Source organism: Acomys russatus, chromosome 20 (assembly GCF_903995435.1).
Source record: "Acomys russatus chromosome 20, mAcoRus1.1, whole genome shotgun sequence".
Classification (NCBI taxonomy): Eukaryota; Metazoa; Chordata; class Mammalia; order Rodentia; family Muridae; genus Acomys; species Acomys russatus.
The window spans coordinates 44,516,676-44,543,191 of NC_067156.1; the positions used below are offsets into that span (position 1 = coordinate 44,516,676).

General features: G+C 41.2%; 1 protein-coding gene and 1 non-coding gene across 2 annotated transcripts in view; one reads left to right on the top strand and one right to left on the bottom strand.

Annotated features, from left to right (window-relative positions):
- The window catches only part of Ccdc192 (coiled-coil domain containing 192), a 198,431-nt gene that overhangs the window by 110,768 nt on the left and 61,147 nt on the right, over positions 1-26,516 (top strand). Inside the window, exon 6 of the mRNA XM_051163366.1 lies at positions 22,285-22,417. Within this exon, the coding sequence (XP_051019323.1) occupies positions 22,285-22,417 (133 nt within the window). The remainder of the gene's footprint in view (positions 1-22,284; positions 22,418-26,516) is intronic.
- LOC127204867 (U6 spliceosomal RNA) lies at positions 24,604-24,714 on the bottom strand. Its single transcript, XR_007832553.1, has one exon. It is a non-coding gene; the product is annotated as a U6 spliceosomal RNA (small nuclear RNA).

A 26,516-nucleotide genomic window follows, 5' to 3' on the forward strand; every position in this document is an offset into this window, starting at 1 on the left:
TGGAGCTCCTGTTCCCTTCAGGTCCTTCTATCCTCCACCTCTTCCATAAGATTCCCTGAGCTCTACCCCAAAGTTTGGCTGAGAGTCTCAGCATTTGTGTCGATCCTCTGCTAGGTGGAGTTTTTCAGACAACCTCTAAAATAATTTTCAAATTATTTTAAGTGTATGGATATTGAGTCTGAATATGTCTATGCACTGCATGGATACAGTGCTCATGGTGACCAGAAGAAGGCACTGAATCTCCTGGAACTGGAATTGTGAGCCACCATGTGGCTGCTGGCAATTGAACGCAAGTCCTCTAGAAGAGCAGCCCTTGCCTATTACTTTCATTAGAAACTCTCCACAATTATGTGGAGAGCAGGGACTGACTTTGACATGAACTCTGGTGCTCCGTATTTGACCACCTCCCCTTAGTGGGGAGGCCTGATGGTACTCTAAGAAAGAATAAGCAGGCTACCCAAATGAGACTTGATAGCCTATGACCATATAGTGGGGAAGGAGGTTCCCCTCAATCATAGACCTTGGGGAGGGGAATAGGATGAAAGCAGGAGGGAGGGACGAATGGGAGGATACAAGTGATGGGATAACAATTGAGCTGTAATCTAAATAAATTAATAAAATTAAAATTAAGCTTTAAAAAAGGAAATTGAAATTCAAACAAGAACCTGGTTGTAACAGGCATCAATAGGTGCCTCAGTGAATAAATCTTGCCCGCTTTGTTTATGGGTCATTTGTGTTTCTCAAAGGCCTGTTAAAGGGTTGTGCACAACCAGACAATCTGAGATGGCTCCTCTGGAAGTGTGGCTGGCATACGTTGTCTTTAGGCTATGCTACCAATCTTTGGAAAGATTTGGGGGTAGTGGCTAGGAAACTTAAGATGCCCTTCTGTAGTAATAGGGGTGGCTTGGAAAGTAAAATTTCCTCATCTCGCAAACTGTCTCCAAAAATAACACGATTGAACTGAATTCACAGTGCACTTCATCTGTAAGCAGAGCCCTAGGCCAGTGCCCTGTATATTCCTCTACCTGGATTGCTCACTCTCCTGAAGTCCTGATGTAGAAATTATGCAGTCCCTTTGTTGAGACTCACTAAGACCCAAGTTTGATGTCAAGGAAAGCTTCATCCAGGGATCAAGTCATAAACAATGAGGAGAAGAAGAAGAAGAAGAAGAAGAAGAAGAAGAAGAAGAAGAAGAAGAAGAAGAAGAAGGAAGAAGAAAGGAGGAGGAGGAAGGAAGAAGAAGGAGAAGGAGGAAGGAAGAAGGAGGAGGAAGAGGAAGGTAGGAAGGAGGAGGAAAAAGGAAGAAGAAAGAGGAAGAAGAAGAAACAAGAAGAAGGAGGAGGAAGAAGAAGGAACAAGAAGGAGGAGGAAAAAGGAAGAAGAAAGAGGAAGAAGAAGAAACAAGAAGAAGGAGGAGGAAGAAGAAGGAACAAGAAGGAGGAGGAAGAGGAGGAACAAGAAGAAGAAGGAGGAGGAGGAAGAGGAGGAGGAAGAAGAAGAAACAAAAAGAAGAGAAGAAGAAAGGAAGAAGAAGATAGGAGGAGGAAGAGGAGGAGGAAACAGGGTGGCCCCACTTGTTTCCTTATTTGATGTCTAACCCTTCCTTCTCTTAGAAGTCATATGTATCGCCTAAAATTAGTTTTTCCTTTAATAAGGAACACGCTGAGTTAGTCTTTCACAGGTCAGACTGACTTTCCCTTCCCACGTGTTAGTGGCTACACAGTAGTGGCTTCTCTTCTCTTTGATGTTCCCAACCATGAACCTGGTTCTTTGCATGTTGGCATCTAGGAAGCATTTCTGGTCCCTCCTAGAATTGGTTCTGCTGTGAACTTTACCATGATCCCATAGTCTCATCCTTTCATTCTCCTGCTTTATTAACTATTGCAAAAGGGTTGTTACTATAAAAGAGTTTAGCCATTGCTGACCTTGAGAATAAAGTCTGCAATTTCCTGGGTCTTTTCCTATCTCTTTATTTTCCATGTTTTCGGCCACATTTACTCGCATCCTTGGTTATCCCATTCCTGACCTCATTTCTTCTAGCCTTTGTCCTTTCTTCCTGGAAAAGTCTGGGTTGCTCTCTTCATAACTCCAGACTGGGTTGCTCTTTTCATGACACCAGACTGGCACAGCACTTAAGAGCTCAACCCAGAGCTAGTTTTTTGGCCTGAAAACTGTGGAGCTAGCTCTCTGCCACTGGTTCAGTGTGGCCTCCTTAAATCTCATAGCCAGTCTTCTGTGCCTGGTTTCCTCAACTACAAAATAAGAATGATGACAAGAGTCTCTATCCCACTTACTTCTTATGATGAACTCATGAGTTTATATGTAGAAAATGTATACAAAGATGACAGAGTTCATTAGCGTTAGCTGTTGCTAAGTCTCCAGAGACAAGTAATTCATTCTGGAAAGAAAGGGAATCATTATTTATGTAAGTTTGAGTAACTCTAGTTCTGCCAGAAGAAGAATATTTAATAAAAGTAAAGTCTTGGGGCTGTGGTGATGGCCCAGTTGGTAAAGTGCTTGCTTTGCAAGTATAAGGATTTGAGTCTGAACTCTCATAAACTACACAAAAATACTAGATGAGGTGACACATGCTTGTAATCCCCAGCACTAATGAGGAGGAGATAGACGGACCACTGCCAGCCTGTCTAGCCTTCTAGAAGTGTTCCAAGCCACTGAGAACCCTGTATCAATAATAATAATAATAATAATAATAATAATAATAATAAGAAGAAGAAGAAGAAGAAGAAGAAGAAGAAGAAGAAGAAGAAGAAAAGAAGAAGAAGAAGAAGAAGAAGAAGAAGAAGAAGAAGAAGAAGAAGAAGAAGAAGAAGAAGAAGAAGAAGAAGCCAGTGTCTAAGGGATAACCCTGAGGCTGTCCCCTTGCCTCCACACATGTACCCACCTGCACTCACAAAAACAAACAAAAAAACCAAAAGCCCCAGATATAATACAAATGTTTATATAAACATTAAAAATTCTTATCTACACTCTACCTTGAGTTTAGTTCTGGTTATCATATGTGCATGGCCTTGTTCTGCTCAGGATCCTATCTAAAGTTCTATGACCTGGTCCTGTCATCCCAGGTACTACTCACAGGCTCCAGGAGCTGAATTCTCACCACTTTGGGTCATTCCAGCCTAGGAATGCCTCAAGAGGACTGGTAAACATGGCTCATTTTTGCTCAAGGATTTCTCTTTGATGGCCTCTTAAATTCAAAGATGTAGACAGAGTTGACTTTGCTCCTGTGGGAACACAAATATCATTGTGAGATTGGTTAACCTGTCGCCATGCTTCTACAACTCATAAAAGCCCAAGTGTTGCCAACTGAGTGGTTTGTGTGTGTCAGGGATTAGACCTCTATGTCTCGAGTGAAAACTAGACCACTAGACTATGTTCATCTCGTTAATCTACTTGCTACCTACTTGGATCCCTATCTGAAGAATAGTAGCAAAACACTTTTAAAAGGGCTTTAGCTGATAATATGTCAACTGGATGCAAGGCAATAGTTTATGGCTTTAGGATTAGCTATAAAATAAAAGCCTTATAGATGATACAGTTGGAGATCAGTGCAGCCGCCTGGATCTGTCATTTCTCTGCAAGTGGTTTTATGATCATGTCTAATCCCCTTATCTTGCAGGTGAGGTCATCAGGGACATTCCCTAGAACTGGGCAAGGGATCCTGGCAGGAGAGAAAAGGGGAGGGCTAAAATGCCATAGTCAAACACTTACTTAACTGAGTGCCTTGGCTCAGTAAAGGATTTCCCCTAGAGAAAGAATATTTGAAAATACCCTCATAGGGGATGCATCTCTACTGTTGGATCATTTGCCTAGCAACACTCCATCCTCATCTCTACAAAATGAGAACAGTGACTCTCTCAAGCATACTCCTTTAACTAATGCCCAAAGATGCACCTGCCTCAATACGGCACCTTGACTACTTCCCACACTGGCATTCCATGGGTCTTAGACATTTTTTACTACCCAGATCCCCCTCTTAACCTATAAGAGAGAAGTCTCTTTCAAAGATCTCCAGTGGAAGCAGAGCCCACTCTGTAAGCCAACCACCTTATCACTTCCCAGCTTCCCTCACAGCCAAGGAGAAAGCATATGACGAGGCTGGCATGCATTTCCAAGGCTTGGAGTTAGAAATTAGAGACTCAGAAATGGGGATTGGAGGTACAGAGAGGGGAAGCAGCACATTACACCCTGCAAAGCAGCAAAGGCAACAGGAACCATAAGAAGCACCCTTATCCCCTGTTGCCTCAGCGACAGCTTCACATGCTGGGGTGTCTGGAACTCTGATGGAGGATCTGGGCTTGTCTAGCCACTGCCCATCTCTTTTTACTCATCAGAGAGTGGGAAATGCTCCTGAGAAATACTGTTAGATGGGACTATTTGTCCTCCTGTCACCACACAGACAGGTGTGCCTGTCTTCTGAGACAATGTTCACCTTGCTTTGAATCCCTTCCTCTCTCACCATCTCAGGAATCTTAGATTACGAACTATTCATTTCTTTCTTGTATATTTAAATTACATCCTTTCAACCTGATCCTTCCTGTCAATATTTGAACAAGATTGCAAAGCTCAAGTTAAATGAAATGGCTTGTCCAGAGCCCACAAATCCATGTAGCTATTTCTCTATCTCAAGGTTTACCAACTGGTGTGCCAGAGAACTTTGTGTTCCAGGAATTAGTTCTAGATGGGCTGTGATATGTCAAGGGTTGTAAATATTTATGGTTATAAAAAATTAAACCAGTTTTATGACCATTCAAAACTGAACAGTTGAAATTACACCTGAACACTAGTTTTGTGTCTCCTTCTCTAAGTCTTGAAGTCAGGAATCATTATTTTGTGTGCAAAATGTTTTGTACAGCAATCAACCCCAGACTGCAAACACCACTGCATGATCCCCGTAACTTTCCCCTTCTCTTATTACTGACAGTCTGGTTCACCCAAAACCTATCACCCTTTGGCAGGTAGCACTTGCTGTTGCATTTGGCTTAATTACTCTAATCTTTGAAAAATTTAGAGCACAAAGAATATACTCTTTTATTTTTAATCATGATAGGCTGACAAGGATGTATAGTTCCCGAGAGAGACACCTGTTTAGCCTAGTGGAAGAGAGATTTCTACAGTATTTTCTCACAGAGGGAAAATATGGAGTACAAATGAGGTGAACCTAGTCATACATGTACTCTCCCAGCAAACATGGTAGTCCTAAGAGCCACATATTTCAGTGGAATCTGATCATATGTCACCACTGCATTGTTTATTATCCTAAGGAACCAACTCTAGCGAACCTCAGACAAACCTTTAGTCATCTTTGGTGTTTGGCCTTAAGTTTGCTCTTCATTGAGGGTGATCTGCTACTACAGGGTAGATGGACACTTTGGAAGCTTCTAAAAATGGGTGGGGCTTTCCCATCTGGTTCTTACCTGTTTGTTAACCACCACCAGTTCTCTGTTCTTTTTTCAAAACTTAATCATAGCAAACAACCCCCACAGTATGTGTATATATGTATTTATGCTTATACTTTTCAAACATCTCAGTTTTTGCCCCAGCCCAGCTGTTTACCTTCCACTAGAATATTCTCCAATTTGCAACCAGTAGAAAATCCACTGGATTGCCACCTAATTTTATGGGTTGATTCATCTATGCTCCAAATAACATCTGAAATGCAACTCTTTCTGTCCCTTAAAAGTTATTTTCCATGTATACAACATGAAAACATGTCAGTATTCTCTGGTTTTCAAGCTCTGCTCTTATTCAAGCACTCAACAAGTTGTAAGACAGTGGTTTCCATTTACTATTCCCCAATGTACACTAAACAGAGTGTCAAAAGCATGGCGAGTGTGATTTCCCCCTCCCAGCCCTCTCCCTCAGCCTCACAGTCAGTATGCAGAGACAACCTTTTCAGCGGGTGTAATCTTCCAAGATCTCTCTGGTTACATATCTATGTCCCACTCACTTTTCAATATGTCCTCTCTATGATCCCACCCAGTTCCCCAGAGTGTCCCCTTCACTGACCTCTATGAATGTTTTAGATTGCATCACACTTGAGCTCTCGTTGGTGAACACGACCATAGTCTCCTAGAAGCAGTCTCTCCCTCTGGGTTCATCCTAACACTATCTAGATACCCTTCCCCTTCCTTCACCTTTCCACTCATTGGCTTTCAGTAGATTTATCCTCCTTTTCCTTCACCACCTTTGAGTTCTTCAATGGTCGGTCTTCTTCCTTTTTCTCTTTTCACTCTACATCTCCACTGGCAAACTCACCAATGAAACATCTTAGGACCACTCTTCGCTAGATGACTTCCTAAATTATATTGTCCAGCCCAGACCTCCACAATGTGATTGAATATCATATTCGTGAAGTTAGATTCCTATTGATGTGTTCCTATGGAATCTCAAATCTTAAGTCAACTTAAATTCTTCACATCACAGTTAGAAATGCATGATGCTAATGCCATCCCACCACACACGTGAACATCATTATCTTGCAGGCTCCTCAACTCTCTGGACAGTTATAACTCTCTCACTTGCATAACTGAGAACCAGGACTCATTTTTCATACTCTTACACCCCTGCATTCCTTACTTAAAACATTAGCAAAATTTTACTGAGATTGACTTCTAACTATTTCTACAATTCATTCTCTTCTTTCAGCTTTTCTGGTTGATGCCATCATAATATACCTAAATTACTGAATTTATTTCCTTTTTTCTATTCATCTGAATCCATTCTGTGTTGGCTTACTTAAGTCTGTTCACTGAAACTTGAAGTGAATATATCAACAACAATCTGGGGGAGAGGAGATGACTATATGGAGGGGCTAGTTGGCTCACACAATGCTCGGGCCTGTTATTGTTGAATGCACAGCTCCATCACTCTGGCTAGCAGACTGTAAAATTGGGGAAGAGTTGATGCTGTAGTTTTGTGTTCTAAATCTTCAGTTTGAATCAGTGAGCTGGAAACTCCCAACAGGATTTCTGTGGTGGTGTTTTGAGGCAGGATTGCTTTTCTTCAAGAAACTTGAATCTTCTCTTTTGAGAGCCTCACATAATTGCTTGGGGCCCATCCACATTATAATATTCTTTACTTAAGGTCAACTGGTTGTAAATGTTAATCATATCCACAGGTAAGTGTCACCATCCAAGGTAGTGCTTGACCAAACAGCTGGACAATATAGTCCAGCAATGTTTCCATGCCCAGTTAACCCTCTGTGTGACAGCTACAAGTCCTTTTGCTTGTATGGATGAGAATATCAATAGCATCTTCCTCATGAGTTGCTCAATGTGTGAATGAGATGGTACATGACAAACATCCAGAATGTTGCCTAGTATATAGTGTATGCTGGATAAGTGTCAGCTGCTGTAATTACTAAATTATAGGTACTATCATTATTGGTTGCTTGTATAGATATTTCCGTTCCCTCTTACTGCTTTCAGCATCACCTACGGGGCTCCTATCTATCTCCGTGGCCTCTCACTCTCATCTGGAGAGTCCTGGGTTTCTTCCAGACCCTTCCATTCATCCTTTGTCTTTCTATCACAAGACTTTACATGTTTAATCCAATTTAGTGTTTGCTTCATCCAATTCAGTGTACTTTTATTCTATTTAGAATCTTTTTCATAACTCCTTAAACGATGAAGGACTTTTCCAATATCTTTACTGAAGTCACTTATTCTATGAAAATCTATTTGGATATATGACACTCCTTCGTGATAGTTGTTACAGTTGTCAATGGAACGTATGAGTGTTTTTAGTCTATTTTCATAAGCAAACAGACTAAACACTATCTAAAAAGATCCTAAACACTATCAAAGGACTGTGGTTGTCCTTTTCACCCCAGTATTCCACTTGCCAAGTCCATCTGTGACAAACAAATGCATGCTTCCTCTGACTCTGCACAAAGAATTTACCTACTCCGATGGTCAACCTGCAAAGGCTACCACAAACCCTGATTACATGCCAGATTGTTAAGTCTGTTGCATATCTCCTATGGTTTTGCATTTCTATCTATCTATCTATCTATCTATCTATCTATCTATGTATCTATCTATGCACTTGCATGCACATGCATATACACACACAATGCCGCTACATATATAAACACATTTGAACATTTGAACATGCAAAATACTTTCAGACTCTTTTATTTCTAATAATTTCTTGGTAGAAATTATGTTCTTCTTTGTATTCTATTTCTCTCTCTTATTCTTTACATATTACTTCTGAGACAGAATGTTATACATCCCAGGCTGGCCTTTAAGGCTCTATGTCACTGAGATGACCTTGAACTCCTCACCCTCCTGCCTCTGCCTCTTAAATGCTAGGATTATAGGCCTGGGCCTCCCTACCCCAGCTCATGGGCCGCTTTTTAAGTAAGAAAAAAATCAACAAACATCTTAAAGCTTTTAAAAGGAGAGTTTCTTAAAGGATTCTTTAAGGAACTCCTGTCAAGCTCACTTTGAATTGGAGACACAAAGCATTTAATCCTCATGAGTTTATTCATTTATAAACCCCGAGGTTGTCTCAAAATTTCCATTTGGCATTGGAAGACGAGAGAGGCACTTGTCTCAGATCTCTCTGTGTCTGTCAGAGTTAAGGGAAGGACTTAAAATTCCCCTGGTGGGTCTCTTTGAAGCTTATCGAAGTCGGTAACATAACTCGGAACAAGGCAATGAGTGTGAAAACAGGCTTAGGAATTTTCTTCAGCTGGTGTGGACTATGAAGGTTTGCAAAGGAGGCACAGGTGGGAACTGAAAATTAAAAGACAGAGGCACTTTGCTCAAAGGGAAGAAAGAAGTACTGGAGTTCCCAGTGACTTGATGCAAAGTTGGCGTTCGTGACTCTGTCTTCATCTATGCCATCAGAAGTTTAACTCCCACATTTGTGATTTCTAAATTTACTTTAACTCATTTTTTTCTGTCTAAGGCTGAAATTGGCTACTCACAATACATGGACCCAGTTTTCATGTGGACATCCATATGCAAATTAGTAGAGTTGTCCCTACTTTGTGAGACACACTCTTCGTTGTATAGGTGCCCTCCGGTGTGCAAGCACACCGCTGTTGACAGAGATACACATGCAGCTCTTGTGACCAACATCTGGATCTTCACCCCAGATTCTCTTGTCGTCAGCCTCTGCAGAACTAACCAGGAAACCTAAAATGCAGATTAAAATCCCACCCCAAACTTCAGTTGAAGCACAGTTGGAGAGAAACTTGAGCCTGTATGTTTTTTAAAAGCTTTTTCAGTGTTTGTGGTGATGATAGAAAAAAGTATATAGAAGAAATATAACCACTGAAGTAGTTTGCCTTACAGCAATCTCCTGTGTCTTTCTAACAACCTCTGGATGGTTGTAAAATTTCATCAATTCTCTATCTAGTGCATCAGATTAACTTCATGATGACCTGAGCCTCCTCAATGTCATTAGGTTTTACATTTCTAAATAAAACAAATATCAGGCAGGATGACACCCTAAGGCCATTTCTTCATAAGGCCAGGGAAGGCTCTGGATTAGGCTTACAAGGAAAAGCTAATTTGTAAATCTGTGATGTGAAACAATCACCATAAAACTACTAGATAAAATGTAAGAGAGGCAATTCCAGATACTGACATAAGGTGTAATTGAGATGAGACCCACCCCCCATAAGCACAAACATAACAAAAGGAAAACCAGACAAACTATGAGAGTTGCCCCATACAGTCTGAGCAGTTGAGACATGGTCCTTAGTGTGGTGATATTGGGAGATGAGGGGGGATCTTTTGCTGGGCCCTTAAATTACTGGCTGCACATTCCTCAAAGGGATTGGCATAGTTCTCTTTTTTTTTATCAGAAATGTTTAATATTTAATAAGTCAATGTGCTACAAAGTATGATCCAGGGAAATGAAGTTCTGACTTCATTTCCAAGGGTTTCTTTCTTTCTTTCTTTTCTTCTTATTAATTTTGTAAAAAATAGTATTTTTTTTCTGGAAGCAAAGTCTGATTAAATTATTTAATTCCTCACACCATGTTGAGTGGGTTCTGTTGAAACCAAATGATAGTGACAAGCGACAAAGTAACCATCTCTAGATAAAGCTCAGAACTAAACAACTTAAATCAGTGGAGATCAGGAGGATGTTAGCAGGACCAAGGAAAAACGAGCCCATAGGTGGGCAACTAGGTAGCAAATAAGCTTTCATGGCATAGTTCTCTTAGGACAGTAAGTTAATCCTTGTGAGAAGGTTGTTACAAAGCAGCAAGCCTGGGCACTCCTATTTGGCTTGCTGTCTAGTGACGTGGTTGCTCTTTGCACAAATTCCCACCTTTATGACACCAGCCATAAAAATCTCACCGGAATGGAGATGATTAATGTCAATGCCATACCCTCAACCTTTCAAAACTGTGATCTAAATAAACCTCTTTTCTTTATAAAGTGCCCAGCCTTACTCATTAAGCTATAGTTAAAACAATTATTGAAAATAGGATTAAGTCAAACTAAGAGATGTCTTCATAGCAAAGAAAATAGTCAACCAAGTGTTTACTTAGCAACAGAAAAGAAGAAAATATTTGTAAACTATATGTGAAATGCTCAGTATCACTAACCATCAGGAAATGTAAATCAAAATGGCATATCAGTCATCTCATCTCATTTAGAACAACTATAATAAGAAAACAGATGAGGATAAGAAGAAAGAAAATTTCATTCACTACTGGTATAAAATAGTATGGTGGTTTATATAGGAAAAGAATTAATATATAGTCTAGAAATCCCACCAATGGATATACATCAGAAAGAGGCAAAGTTGGTGTCTCAATGAGAAACACATACATCCATGGTTATTGAAGCACTACTTTTGGCTACCAAAGTATGACATCATCTATGGTATCTATCAATATATGAATCAATAAATAAAATGTTAAAAATATACCCAATTAAATATTATTCCACCATAAAAAATGAAATCATGTCATTTGTTGCAATATGAACAATGCTTCAGGACACTGTGTTAAGTGAAATAAGCCAGCCACAAAACGACAATAATTCATATTCTTACTCATGTGTGGAAGATAAATATATGAGCTCATAAGTAGAAAGGAGGATAGTGGTCATCAATGGCAGAACGGAGACCAGAGAGAGTAAAGAGAAAGACTGGATAACAAGTATCTTAAAAGCACAGTTACATAAGAGAAGTAAGTTTCAGCAAGCTGTACGATTTATTATTTACTTAACAAGGAAATAGAAGAGGTTTAGAAGTTCACAACATAAATGATACAGTAATGGAAATACTAATTAGCCTGATTTGATCATTGGACATTTTATACATATGTCAGTAAATTAGCATACCATACCCCAAGTACATAGCTTGATCATATATCTAAACACAAAAAAAAACAAAATATGTACAATTATTACATGTCAACAAAATTTACCAAAATAATGCAGTGAGATCTAAGATGACTTCAAAGTGCCTTGCCATTTTGAAACCAACATTTTAATAGATAACAAAAAAAAAAAAAAACAAAATCCAAGTATTCGGGAGAAATTAGAATGAACTTTATAAGAAAAGATAAAGTGTTTCAGTTCATCTATAAAAATGTTGCAATTATTGTACTGCCACGATCATTGTTTCAAGAGACGTCTTTACTAGAAAAAGCCCATGAGGCTTCAACCCTCCACATCACTACACAAAGAACTGCAGACAACTAAGGAATGCTGAGAGTGGGAGAAATAGTCTCCCCAGAGAAAGCACACACAATCCAATACCAAATAGTCAGCCTGGAAAACAAATACAAGTAACATTATGTAGACTGAGCAGATTACATGTAGGAATATGTAAACACATACACATTCACATACACATGCACATGTGCATGTACATACACATACATATACCTATGCATATAGACATGCAATAACTGTTAATGAAAAAATAGGCCATGAATTTGAAAGAAAGCAGAAAGGAATGTATGGAATTGTCTGGAGGGAGGAAGGGGCAGGGAGAAATGTGAGTATATAATGATCTCAAAATTATATATATATATGTATATATATATATACACACACATACATACATATATCCTTTATCCAATGCAAAACATGGATCAATCCATGAATCAATAGATAAACAAAATGTGGCGTAGGCCAGATGGCTCATCATGCAAACACTCTGATACAAGTTTGGTGGTCTGAGTTTGACTCTCAGGACCACATAAAAGTAGAAGGATTTTTTTTTTTTCATAAAATTGTCCTCTTACCTCCCTGCATATGGCACGCACACCTCCCAAAATTAACCAGCACACATGGGTTTTCTGGGTCAAGAAGAAAGCAAGCAATTTATTGTGAGTCTGTTGTGCAATCTTCAAGCTTTTATTGACAAATGGCTGGCATGATTATCCCTAGACCTCACTATCTCAGGCTTTGGGAAACTGTGACACAACAAGTAAGAGACGTGGCAAGTGGTACTCAGCCAAGTCCACACATTCCCCTCCCTACTGTTACCCTGGCACATCTGAGAGGAGGGCGTGTTGATGGGAACAGGCATGGAGACCTACTAGTCATGATTCCTGTAGTTAACTACAGATCTTCACCAAAGAGTTCAGATTCATATACAATTATCGCCCTGCTAGGTCTGTAATGGAATTCGAGACAGCACCTCGAAGAGGTTGAAGTGACATGTGAGGCAGACCCTTGGGACCCACGAAGCCAGGAATAACTTTCACCTGATGAGTTGTTTTTTAGCAAGGGCATTTGTTTAGACTCGTTAAAATATGCAATCTGAAACTTGCTGATACCTCCAAAGCGAAAATTTACATCACCGCCACACTGTCCTTATCTTCTACTCCTCACTCTATCCACAAGTGTCAAGCATATTTTTTTTCCCCTGAGCACGTTTTTATCAGGTTGTGGTGTGCAAATCAATTCATAGACAGATTCTGAAAGTAACTTGCTTTAAGCAGTGTGTTAAAACAGGTATGCATGAGTCCCAGTATTTTAATCTCAACACCAAGGCATGTATGGAATTATACTTAAGCCGTATATCTGGGGTGTTGAAGATAGGGATAAAACTATTTAGGTTTGCAGTTATTGCTTAATGTTGAGGCCTTTCCCCCAAGAGCTGAGCCATTTCTACAGCGAAGAAATGACAAGTTTCAGTAGACATGAGGAATCTCAAGCCAGCATGACTTCTTCCATCATCTCTAACTTTTAATTTTTCATAATCTTTATTTCTTTAAGAGCTAGGATCTCTATGCATTGCTCAGATTGGCCATCACCTCTGGGCTCATCTCATGCTTCTTCTTTTTGAGTCTGATGAGACTATGGGGCTCCAGATGTGCACTGCATTGCCCACATTTCATTCATCTCTAGGGGCCCCAGATGTAATGGGGCTCCAGATGTGCACTGCATTGCCCATGTTTCATTCAACTCTAGGGTCCCCAGGTGTGTATTCCACCATCCTATCATCTCTAGGTTTAGAAAACTCTACTTTCAAAAATTGCTTGCATTGCACCTGGTAAGAAGTGGTTAGTTCATTAGTGGAAATCTTAATTGAGACTCTTGCCCCCTATGAAACTGTTTTTGTTCCAAACATATGAGATTAAAGCAATTGAAAATTTAAAGAATTGACAAATTGCTCATTTAATTGTAACTACTAAGTGGTTGCCTTGAAGCGTCTACTATAAAATCATGTACCAGGATGATTTGTTGCCAAGAACTGATTAGGATCTCAGAAATTCTACCTATAAAGAACAAAATCCAGCCAGGCATGGTGGCGCAGGCCTTTAATCCCAGCACTCGGGAGGCAGAGGTAGGCAGCTCTCTGTGAGTTTGGGGCCAGCCTGGTCTGCAAAGCAAGTCCAGGACAGCCAAGGCTACACAGAGAAACCCTGTCTCAAAAAACCAAAAACAAAAAACAAAACAAGAACCAAAATCCAAAATAATAACACAGCCAGTTATATTCTCAGTTTATACATTGCTCAGCAACGTTTTAACCACTCACCTCTACACAGTTTTTGCGTAAAACTTTTCACATGAGAACCTACGCGTTTCATTTTAAGCCAAAGGGTTTCTGTCATAAAACAGTCATTGTTTTGAAATATTGCATTTCACAGGGAAACAATCCATATAGCACAGAAAATGCCCTACTCGGCCATGCTCTCTGGTTTCTCTTCTGCAGTGTCTGCAAGTGTTTAGCGCTGAGCGGTCACTGTCTTCATCCTAACAGTACTTTTCTGTTTTCTACTTGAGTCTCTTGATCACTGCAGAATTGTTTTAAGGTCAGCACTTATACGCAATGAGCAGGTACCCCCTGTTGCTTACCACTTTGGGAGCAAAGTGAGGCTTGTAAAAAAAAAAAAAAAAAGAGCTATTAACTGGGAATATTAACTTAATTGGGTTTTCTGAATTACCTGGAAAAAAATATCCTTAAAAGTCATTGAAACAGCTTGATGCTTAAGATCTTGATTTTCCAGCCCTTGAACGTGCTTTTTTGCTATGGGAGTCAAGACAGGATACAGGTGGCCAATATCTGCTGGTTCCCTTCTAGAAAGATGTCTTTCTTCAAGTTTAGATGGTGTGCCAGAGTCTAGGGGAAAAAAAAAAAAAAAAGATAAATAAAATCTGCCCAATTGTAAAGTAATTGCATAGCAAAGCGCATCATTATTTTGTAATCGTGTCAGAGAACTTAGCATCTCTCTTGCAGGGCAGATAAGGGAGTTAATCTTCACCATGTGAATAATCTCTCCTCTCTGGTTTCTCTTCTGTTCCACCCACGTCACTTGGGGCTGTTTGCTAATGATCCCAGCACCTGTAAAGGTGGGGCTGAGAAAATGAAATTGCTTCATGTATAGCTTGGGCCCTTTGGGCTCTCTCTTTTCCCAGGGAGAATTGGAGTTAGACACAGCTTCCTACCAGGCTGGGTTAGGTGTGACAATGCCCTTCTCTCTGCTCATTGGGTGTGGTTTGAAATGGTGAGACCAAGTAAACTTGGCATTCACGGCACTGCCCACATTTTCTTTTCGTGAGATCCCTGTGAACACTTTGCTTTCTTTTTCCTGGACTCAGCCAAAATCGTAGTTATCATTCAATAGCTTCTTTCTTAAAAAAAAAAAAAAAAAAAAATTGCAAATGTCAGCTTGACTGATCTTATGTAGGTAAGAAAACCGAGGCTGTTGCACAAAGAACAGGCAAACCTACCTCCTCAGCCTCAGCATCCTCCATAGTATAATATAACACACGGCCTAACACTGTTCAGAGCAAGTTTCTTGGAGATGGACCCTGTTTTTTTCTTTGGTGGAGAGGTTGCAGTACTGACCTTTAAACTCTGGGCCTCCAGCATAACTGGCAAGCAGTCTACCATTGAACTACATGCCCAGCCCAGAGCTCACTTCTTTCAAGTTACCAAGAAGTCAGATGCCTAGATTCTCCTTTCTACAATGAGTAATCTCTCTCTCTCTCTCTCTCTCTCTCTGTCTGTATGCATGTATATACTTGTCTGGAGTCCTAATATTTCTGATACTGGATCCTTAAGCTTGAGGGATTTTAAGTACAGCTCTGAGTTGCAATTGTATAGCTATCCAATTGCTCTTAAGCCCTTCTGGCCAGAAAGCAACATAATATTGGCCTAGGAGAAGGAATGGAGATGGACCTTAGGGCCCCTGGCTCTGAGAACTGCTCCCTGTAGTTATATTAGGGGCAATTTGCTTTATTTTCCTCTATGCTTACTCCTAGATTTCCAAAGTACTAGGGCTGCAACTAGACTCTAAGAGAGCATCCAAGTCTATGTTATTCTAGGATTTGATGGTCCCATATGATTTCCCAGGTCTCACTCTGTGGTCAAGTTCACAGTGTCAGGATTCCACAGTCAGGAGCTACAAAGCACTTCCATTTCCACTAGAAAAATGTAGACTTGGAGTGGTCCATGCTAAGCAGTTTGCCCTAGTGTTAGGTGGTGGAGTGTAAATAGACCATGTGCGTTCAAATCTTCACTTCGAGCGATTTACTTTAACCTCTCTATGACTCTGTACTTGGGTCTAAAATGAGAATAACAATAGTCCAGTTTCACGGATGGCTATAAATATGAAATGAGCCATGCATATGGAATTCCCAGAGCTATGTCTGGTGTGCTACAGAGGGTCAGTAAGTGTTCGTTTCTTTCTAGAAAATTCCCGGCAATGGGCTGTATGCCACAGGAAGGGAAGGGCAGCTTATTGTCTGGTGCAAAAATTCAATACAGTTGTTCTGTTAGAAAGTACTCCCTTGTCATAAAAATCCTCTCCAAGGTGTATAATGCCTCTTTAGTTTGTATTCATCTATAATTTGTATTAAATAGATACTTATACTGGCACTCCGGAAATCCTCTCTTATATCTCTAATTGTTGATTTGTTTTGTTTTGCTTTTATCACAGAGAAAAGAAATTGAGACCTGAGTCTTACTAGAGAGCGGCCCTTCCCTGTACAAAGCTCAGTTGCTTGTTTAATCATTAAGATTGCTTTGTCACTGGAAATCCCAAACATATTAAGTTTGGGGAATAATTCAAATGTATTGTATATATTTTCTCCTATCAAGTGAGATAAGTACAAATAACAAAGTTGGGAGGGAGGGATATTGTGAAGAACTGGAAGAAAAATGCTGGTTCTGGTCTTTGAGTCTGGCGCTCCTGGCATCTGCCAGAGGCCATACAAGCACAGGTGCCTGGCAAAAGCCATGCTGAGGCCTAAGACTTTGTATGTCAACTCTTCGCTGACCCTTGACCAACTTGTCTTCAGTTTTCTTTTCTTTCTTTCTTTTCTTTTATTATTTGGGTTTGTCAAATATTTCATTTAATTTCTAGGTTTACACAGCAACCATCCTCCCCACATCACTTTAAAACTGTTTTTATAACCAAGTTTATTAAGTTAATTTTAATTAACTTATAAAAATATCGGCAGGGCTACTGACTAACAATGTCTCCCATTGCTATTGGAAAAAATGAGAAAGGATCTAGGTTCAAGTCCATTTTACTACTTAGTCTATGACAAAGATTAGGTCCACTGGGACTCTACTTGCTCAGCTTTCTCACCTACCTGCAGGGATACAGGTTGAGTGACAATTAGGCTCACCAGTGAGCCCTGGAAATGGGGCCTAAGGGATGGAGGGAATGTTTACAATGCAGTGTGAAGGAATCTCTGAATATGGCCTGCAAGTCCTAGGAAGAACAGATACAAGACTCACAGTTGCTATCCCTGGACTTTAAAATGGTCCCCTTGGGCTGTGATGAATACAGACACAAGAGAAGATATGAAGTTGATTTCTAATCCAAGCTCTACCCAAACACTACTACACTTTTCACCACTTTTGTTATTAACTGGAAAGGGATTGAAAGGAGAAATTTAACTCTGCATTCGGCATTCAAATCCAATTCTGTCCTACATCCTTGGTAGTGAGCATTTTATTAGTGGTCATCTGTAAACAATTTTTTCATCTTTGTGATATAAGAAATGAAGGTGGGGTGAGCCAGATAGATTTCGGATGTGGGGGAAATATTTGCTGTTGGGGAGACAAGAATGTTGCCCTGGGGGTATGAGCTGGAGGTCCGAACACCCCTCACCTCATTCTACATAAGCAGCCTGACCTTCACCAAGTCATCAGGCCAGGGCTGGCTGAAGAGAGGCTAGGCTGTTCACATGTATGTTAGAGGGGACATTTTGTCTACCCATACATAGTAAGAAAGAAATCAAGGCAACCGTGCAGAAAATTATGAAAAGGAAAGTCTTGCTTTCAAATCAGTACAGATTCACTCCATACAAAGAGTGAAAGAGACATCTTTTTTAAAAGATGTGTTCATCTGTTAGTGAAGGGTTGAAACCTGTCCTATATCTTCAAGGAACAACGATAAAAACAGACACCACTCTACTGGAAACATAGATGCACATCTATGTGTTATCCCATTTGATTACCACAACAGGGATGGAGGAGCGAGCACATGTGGCTGGCCCACTTTCTCATGGCTGTTAAGTGACAAGGCCCAGCTGCACAATACAAGACGATGATTCAAAGTATGTGGAAATACTCAGAAATTTAAAATATCACTAACAGCTCTGTGTTGAAACTCCTCTATAAATAGTTCCCTGGCTATTTCTTGACTTGTTATAATGCAAGCCATTCAGCAATATGATACAGATAAATATTTCCTTTTCAAAACACTGCACGAATACATGATTTCCTCCCTCTTTCCACCCTTTGGGAGAAATAGGAAAACGGCAAAGTAATAGGAATTTAGCTCCAAGTAATACAAGCTTTCCTATCCTTTCAGTAATGACTAAAGAGACTCCCTGGTTACTAGGGAGATCGTAACAGACTCCATTAAATTCAAATACAAAACTTGGGTTGCCTGGCTAGTGAGTGCCAAAAAAAGCAAAGGAAAATATTGTCATTGTTGAAATCATTTGATGTCCCTGACTAATAAAAATACATTGGCAAAATTTAATTCTTCGAACTGCCCAAAGGGCTAGGTTAAAGCTATGAATTAATAACACACTGTAGTTCTGTCTGGAGGAGCCGTTGGGGGGGGGGGGGGGGGGGGGCAAAGATGTTAAGCTATTCAAAAGGGTGTTTAAATAAGCAAAGGTTTCCAACAGAAACCTTGGGCAACCAACCTAGGGGTTTTTGTTGTTGTTGTTGTTGCTGCTGCTGTTGTTCAAATTTTAATGTAAATGTAATTTCCCCTATTTGTTCTGTAGCTCAATAACAAAATTAATGTTTTCAGTCACATCATCCGCAAACTCTAAAGGAAGCTCAGGCCTTCTTTTCCACTTTCTCACAAATGCCAGCATCATGTTTAAAATGCCCCTGATGACTCTAATGGCCCTCCAGGCTCCAGAGGCTGGCCTCTTCTCATCTGTACATGCCCTTTCTGTGAGTGGGAGGAGCCAGAGGTGGAAAGAACTGGGGAAGAGCAGCCGGTGAACCAAACTCAGAATTACTTCATGACCTAGCATCCAGAGTTACCGCGGGCCTGCCTGGAGATGTCCCTCTTGCCTCTGCTTGATCATTCCCAGAGAGGCATGTCCTCGCCAGAACCCATCCTACCTTACTGTGGATGTGGCTCCAATTGTTGGGGAGTGTTTTCTCATGTCCTGCCAAAACCTGCCTCCTCATGTTTTCCCCCATTGTTCTTCATGCTGTCTCTAGAACAACACAATTTGACTCAACTTCCTCTCCCCTTGAATAGTCCCCTCAGATAACTGGAGTCAACTGTCATGCCTGCCCTTGGATACTGTTTTTCTCCAAACAAAACAGCCTCAATTTCCCCCCATTAGGTCATAAGGCAAGCAGACAAATGTTACAATAATAAGAAAAGGTCGGCACATAACTACTTTAAGAGAAGAACAATATAGTTCTTGGAATTGTATTTTTAAAGTAAAATATCTTAAGTGAATAGTTGAGGAGTCAGGGGCATAGCTCATTCTTAGTGTATGAAAGGATCTAACCTCAAACAGCAAGAAATAGAAATAAAATCAAAAAGGGGAAAGGCTGACAGCTTAGTTGATATTGAGATGCACTTTGTCTAAACCACAGGTTCCTGCACTGTACTGTCGTGCCAGAATACCACCATGACTCTTCCTAACTAATGGAATCATCGCAGCTCATGGCTATAATTTACCACATGTAGCTCACGTTATATAGCTCACCTTATGTAATAACTCCCCAGGTCGCCCTTACTTATTATTTTGTTTAGCTATGATCAATGCCTGTTTTAAGAAATGCCTCTAAAAAAAAATACTTGTCTTCTCACAAATAATTAGAACGTGAACATAGACTATTAAGAATTAATAAAATGGCTGGACGGTGGTGACACATGCCTTTAGTCCCAGCACTCGGGAGGCAGAGAGGTAGGCGGATCTTTGTGAGTTCAAGGCCAGCCTGGTCTATAAAGTTAGTTCAGGACAGCCAGGGCTGCACAGAGAAACCCTGTCTCAAAAAAAAAAAAAAAAACAAAACAAAAAAGGAATTAATAAAATGTTCACCCGTCTATAAGGAAATAAGATCTCAAGTTTGAAGCCATCCTGGAATACACAACAAAGCCCTGCCTAAAAAAGAAAAAAAAAAAATTAAAAAAAATTAAGAATGATGATGAAAATAAATCTTCAATTCTTAATACATCAATATTTTTTTCAACCCCAAGCCTAAAGAGCCACAGGAACCTTGTCATACTGAGTGCCACATACCTAACAAGGCTCTCATGTTATCACTCTGCCCCTCAGGGTGTCTCAGGTCTGTTTCTCTACAGGTTCATCACTCTCTCTACTTCTTTGCACATGCTAATGTCACTTGCTCCCACCCACCCCCCATCTAAGCCTCGGTGCTTTGCCATGCGTGTCATTATCTGCTCTTTTTCTACTTACAGTACATTCTCCTTTCTTCTCCCCTCTTGTATATCTCCACACCATCTCCTCTTCTTCAATGTTCATGTCTGCATTCTATCTTCAAAGTTCTAAAGTATAAAGGCATTGACTGTTTTTTTTTTTTTTTTTTTTTTTTTTTTTTTTAAGTCTGAGTGTGGAATACTCTTGAAAAAAACAACGAGAAGTCAGCAGGGGCCTAGTGCCTCCCAGATGCCACCCACTTGCTCCTGGCCTGGGGTGGACAAGGTCTTTAGGAACCAACTGACTGAAGCCAGCTCCTGATAGGAGACACACCATCAGCCTGGCAATTTAAACACTGACTGTGAGCATGTTTCCTGACACACTCCCCAGTCAGCTCACTCTCTTCTGGAACTAATCTATTTCTCAAGGCAAATCATGAATGGTTTTAGTGACTAGACACTCAGAAGGAGGGAAGAAAGTAGAAGGTTTTACTGGTCTGGATTTTAGCAGCCAGCCAACCCAGTGCACAGTTCCTGATAATCAGGGGGATGTGTCATAACAGAATGAGCCAGGATGCTTAGAAGTTGGGGTACCTGGGGTATGGACTGCCAAAGGAAAGCCCTGCCACATGCCAGCTCTCTGATTCCCCGGAGAACGGCTTCTTTTCTACCATTCCTTTGAACTGTTCTTCGCTTTTAGCTATCTTTATGCCATTAATTGAGATTTTATGATGTTCCTATCATCTGTGTTAAGTCTGAAAGATAGTACATCTCTGTTTTTATTTCTCAAGAGAGGGTCTCCTGTAGACCAAGCTAGCTTTGATCTCTGATGTGCACCTGAGTATAACTTTGACCTGACACTGGGGCCTTCCCTTCCCAGGAATTGCTGGGGTTATAGGCATGGGCTCCCTGCCAGGCTTGACAATCTGCTTTTGATTGTGCTGTTGCACGCTGGCAACGGAACCCTTGCTTTCATGCATATGCTTTCCCACCTGCCTACACCCCTAACCCCATCACCCACCTTTGGAACCAGAAAGCTGTGTGTCTCTAAGCCTATGTTTGACTAATTGATTTCACTGGCTTTTTACTCTAAGAGGCTGACTCCCTGTGGCCTGAGTGCCCACCCTTCAGAGGCCAGGAAGAGTGGGTTCTTTCATAGTGAGCATTCCTTCCCCATCTCAAGATTTGTGTCTGACAAGCAATGTTATTTGTTCATTTTTCTGGGCTTCTTAATTATCAGCCACAGAGACTTGACAAGGTGAGCTCTCCGGTGGAAAGGCAGCTACCCAAACGCAACACGAATGTGCGAAAGCAGCACTTGTCCTAACAAACAATGGCTCCAGCACTGCAGATGAGTCCAGTTCTGACAAAGCAAATCCACTTTGAAATCCATAGAAGCTCAAGGTGAATCATGACGTTATGTAAATAGAGCTCCCAGCAAGGCTCAGGCCTGACCACGGTCTCCCTGCAGCTCCACAATAAGTATCTGCAACCGTGTACACTTCTGCATTTCCTGGTAGCAACATGCACTCCAGACTTTATTTGGATACACATAAAATTCAAATGTCGGGGGAGACGGGACTCCTAATCAAGGCTCTGGTGTTTCTCTCAGGAATCTGCTTACAGGTTGGGGGTTAGAAACCTGATTCTTGGAGGTATTAGCGTCCTGGTAGTACATGCTAAATGACAAGTAGAGTTTTTCTCTAATTGCCTCTACTCAAAGTTACGAAACCACAAGTTTCAAATCCAGATGACATCCCCCCTGCCCCCCCCCCCCCCCCGGCTTCAAGAGAGTAAAAAGAGCTGATGATGCAAACAGTGGGCTTAGATGAATGGGGTGTTTCTGCTAAGCGAGGCTTCAGAAGCAGTGTTTGCCCAGACACCATTAATTCCTTTTATTCCTTTTGATGCATTTGCCATCTCCAGTGACAGGAAATTCTTATTTTTTTAAGAAACTAAAGCACAAAAAGACAGTGAAAAAGCTACAAACTGATTTGGCAATAGCTAAGCAAGAGGCTGCCATCACTGTCCTGGAACTCAATGAGAAGATAAAGACACTCTGTGAAGGAAGGCCTTTTCCCAGAGGTCAGTATTACCATGTGACAGGTGGACATTGGCCCCCCATTCCGGGTGATGCATAGAGATTGGTTGGCAGCAAAACAAAATGATAGATTCTGTGCCTGGCAGCATGGTGGCGTAGTAGTAGGCTGGCCTGGCCTGGCTCCATTAGAGAACACATGAGTTGAGGCAGCTCAGGTACTGCGAACTCCTGGCCAGATCTGCTTCGACCTTTTTGACAGAGAGATAATGAGTAAGTAGTTGCAGAGGAGATGTCTCTTGTCTGTGGAGAGCGGGGCTGAGGGGCATCTGAGAAATGCCACCACTGGGGAAGCTGGGTGGCAGAGAGGGAAGGGCAGAGCATAAACAGAAGGTCAGGGTGCTTCAAGGCCTGGGGCTCCAGAGTGGGGCCAGTGGTTTGTTGAAAAAATAAGAGCCAGTAGGCCATTTGGAAAGGCACAAGGAAAGAAGACGTTTCTGCCAGTAGATAAATAAATAAGGGCACAACAGGGAAGGCTACTTGGGAATAAAATCTGGTTAATTCAGAACAATATTAATAGCTATATAAGTGTGTGGGCATGTATTTATGCACAGGTGCTTGGGAAAGCCAAAGGTGGGTATCAGAAGCTTTTCTCTATCACTTCTCTCCCTCCCCCCCCCCTCTCTCTCCCTCTCTTTCTCTTCAGGGTCTCTCACTGAACCTGGAGTCACTGTTTCAGCTACACTGTCTGGCCAGCAAGCTCAAGGTGTTAACAGACGTGTGCCACTTGGCCCAGCTTTTTATGTGGGTGGTGAGAGTCTGAATTCAGTCCCACCCAGATTAGTTTGTAAAGCATTTTGGTGGTGGTGGTGGTGGTATTTGGGACCGGGAGAATCTCGGTCAAGTTGGCTCTCTCATCAACCTTCAGGTGCCATGATTGTAGGCATAGGCCACCATGGATGGCTTTACACTGAAAAAGTAAAATTATTTCTTGTACCAAGAAACTATAACCAGAGGGGACAAACAAAACACCCCCCCCCAATAATTCTAGTTAGTATCCAATAGTATTGCTAGATAGTTCCCTGAGAAGAATTCCACGCAGACCTCACAGAATAACTGCAGTATAAGTGCAGAGACAGACCTGACTGGAGTAACAGAAGTTCACAGATGGTGGTTAGCTCACCCAAGGTTAGATGGGAGCAAGCAATCTTGGGCAGGTAGCATCAGGGCAACATCTTACTAAAAGCAGGTACACCTGTCAGCTTCGCAAGACTGAAGACGGATTCTCTTTGGTGTATAGTGGCTCGTCTCTGCCCAGTGATCTCAGGTTAAGCTCTGGTTCCAAGGGCAAAGGGCGTTACTTGATGTGAGCTCTCCCTGCAAAGCCAAGAACATGCCATTGTTCTTCCTCTGGCTTCCTTTTTTACTCATAAGTCATGCTGGAAAAAGAGCAGCAACTTGGGAACAAATGGAGGAGGAAGGAGTGGGCGATGTGGTGGCTTCAGAAAGGGGACACTCCCTGCATCCTGACTACGTGGTAATTTTGTTTATTTGTTTTTGTTTTGGGGGTTTGATTTTTTTGTTTGTTTGTTTGTTATTTTTTCAAGACAGAGTTCCTCTGTGTAGGCCTGGCTGTCCTGGAAATTGCCCTTTAGACCAGACTGGCTTTGAGCTCAGAGATCCTACTGCCTCTGCCTCCCAAGTGCTGGAATTAAAGGTGTGTGTCACTACCACCTGGCTGGCTTTCATCTTCAATTCTGAATAGCAGTTTCCCAGAATGCCACTGATACATCACGTTGTCACCTCGAAACACATAGAAAGACAGTAAATTTTTTTTTCATCAAAATAGCATCCAGAGAACATTTTAAAATTGCCTTTTGACCAACGTAAATCCTCACGAAATCAGCTAGAGAATGTTGTCAACTTAAAGGTGATTAAATGAGGCATCGTCCCAGAGTTCCAATGGTCACATAGAAGAAGCCAGCAGTTATCCCTGAACACTGGCGGGCAGTCTCCAACTTATGTGACAAGACATTTCGTATCTCAGCTGCTTGGTAAACTACTGCAAAAGTGTTACTGCAGCCTGTCCACTTCCAATTCTTTCCATTTTGGCCAAAATGGTATTTTGAGGTCTTAGGTAATAAATTGGGTTCTTAGATAGTTTATTTTTAATTATTTGCCTTTAATTAGCATATTAGTGGTTAAATATCATGAAATTTTCAGACAAAGCTTTTAAGGGAGAGGGGGTTTTGTGAATTTGCATATCATCCTTGTGTAGGGCCCATGCTAATGTTCCCTGTGTGATTCCAGTTTTAGATATTCTAATAGGTCAAATTTTAATTAATAATGGTACACTGATAAAAAGATATAAATAAATTTTTAGTCACAACGAAAAGGCCTATCATGGACCTACAAGTTGCTTTTCTTATTTGGTGACAAAAACCGAATCACTGGACTGTCACTAATTCTTTTATTTATTTATTTAACTATTTATTTTTATGTGTGTGACCCTGTGTGAATGTATGCACCATGCATTTGCAGGAGCCCAAAGATGCTGGATCACCTGGAACTGGAGTTCAAAGCTGTTGTGAGTTGCAATGTGGGTGCTGGGAACCGAACCTGACCAAACCCAGGTCTGCAGCAAGACTAGTAAGTGCTCATAACCCCTGAACCACCTTTCCATCCCCTTTTAAGTCAATATTTATTGTGTGAAACTATATCAAGGCGCGTTAATACACAATGACTTGTATGTAACCATAGAGCAATCTCTCTCTCTCTCTCTCTCTCTCTCTCTCTCTCTCTCTCTCTCTCTCTCCCTCTCTCTCTCTCTCTCTCTCTCTCTCTCTCTCTCTCTCTCTCTCTCTCTCTCACGCACATGCATACGCACACGCACACGCGCGCGCACACACACACACCTTTTAGACATACAATACTATGTCTTTCTCTGTTTTCTTGGGTCTTTGTAAAATGTTTGTTTTGGGTTCTCAGACCAAATGGTAGATGCCCCAGGCATAAGAGCTTAAGATGAAAGGATGATTTGTGACTCTTGGAAACAAATCAAGAATGAAGCACTATTAACTAATGAACTGGTGTCTCAGGCACCCTAAGGGCATTCTTTGCCACTCATCTCTGTTCCTTTCTGCACCGGGACTTCTCTTTAGCTGCTAGAAGAGGACAAAAGGCTGACTATAACCAGTAGTGACTGCACTTATCACCTCTGATAAGAAGAAAGTGAGCATTTCCCTTAGCAGCTCTAGTTAGGAACGTGCCCAAGAGAGGGCTGTCTGGTTTGAGTTGGGTACCCATCCCTGGGTATCCCTGCGTGGCCAAGGCTGGGGAATGATGAATGGATAAAAATCCATTTATCCACCACTGGGTGGCAGGGCAGCCACCTGGCAGCTCCCACTGGAAAGCACAGAGATGGACTTAAAGAAAGGGATACCCCATTACTGGGATGGAGAAAGACAGACCAATATCCATACACTGTCAGCTAGTAGTCAAGTTAAAATAGAATGGAATACTTACGGAGTCATCCATCCAGGGTGACTTTAAAGGTGGACTTTTAAAAATCGATGACGAGAAGGCCTTCATGATCTAAGAAGTAGGTATCTAAGTTATCTATGGGGTATAATCCTAGATGCCATAAGAGATGAAGTGAACAGTTTGAGAAACGGCGTCCTTTCCCAGCCTCTCTCAGTGACACTGTAGCCACCTGCCACAAAGGCCTGCTTACTATAACAATTCACACTGAGGGGAGAGACCTTGTTAATTGATAAGTCGCAGGTCACATCACAGGATTAGCCTGACAGTGCCTCTGTGTCAGAGTAACAAACTGATGCTCACAAGTCTAATGGATTAATGGAATATTTCCAAGTAACACAGACATTTCTGCTACCCAAACATGCCGCTTTTCCTTGTTTGCTGTCTTTCCTACACTCCTGTCAGGTTGCCCTTCAGACCTTCTGAGCAGAGAGTACATCCTAGAGTGCTAGAAATGAGTATCTTTAAGTATATTCAGACTCGCGTTGAGAGAACAGTAAGATGCCAAACTGCTTTTCTTCTTACACTCCAGTTCAGCTGAGAATAAAAACTACCCTGGTTACAAATCTACCACAGCAGGAATCTCACAGCTAGAGTCTTCGTTGG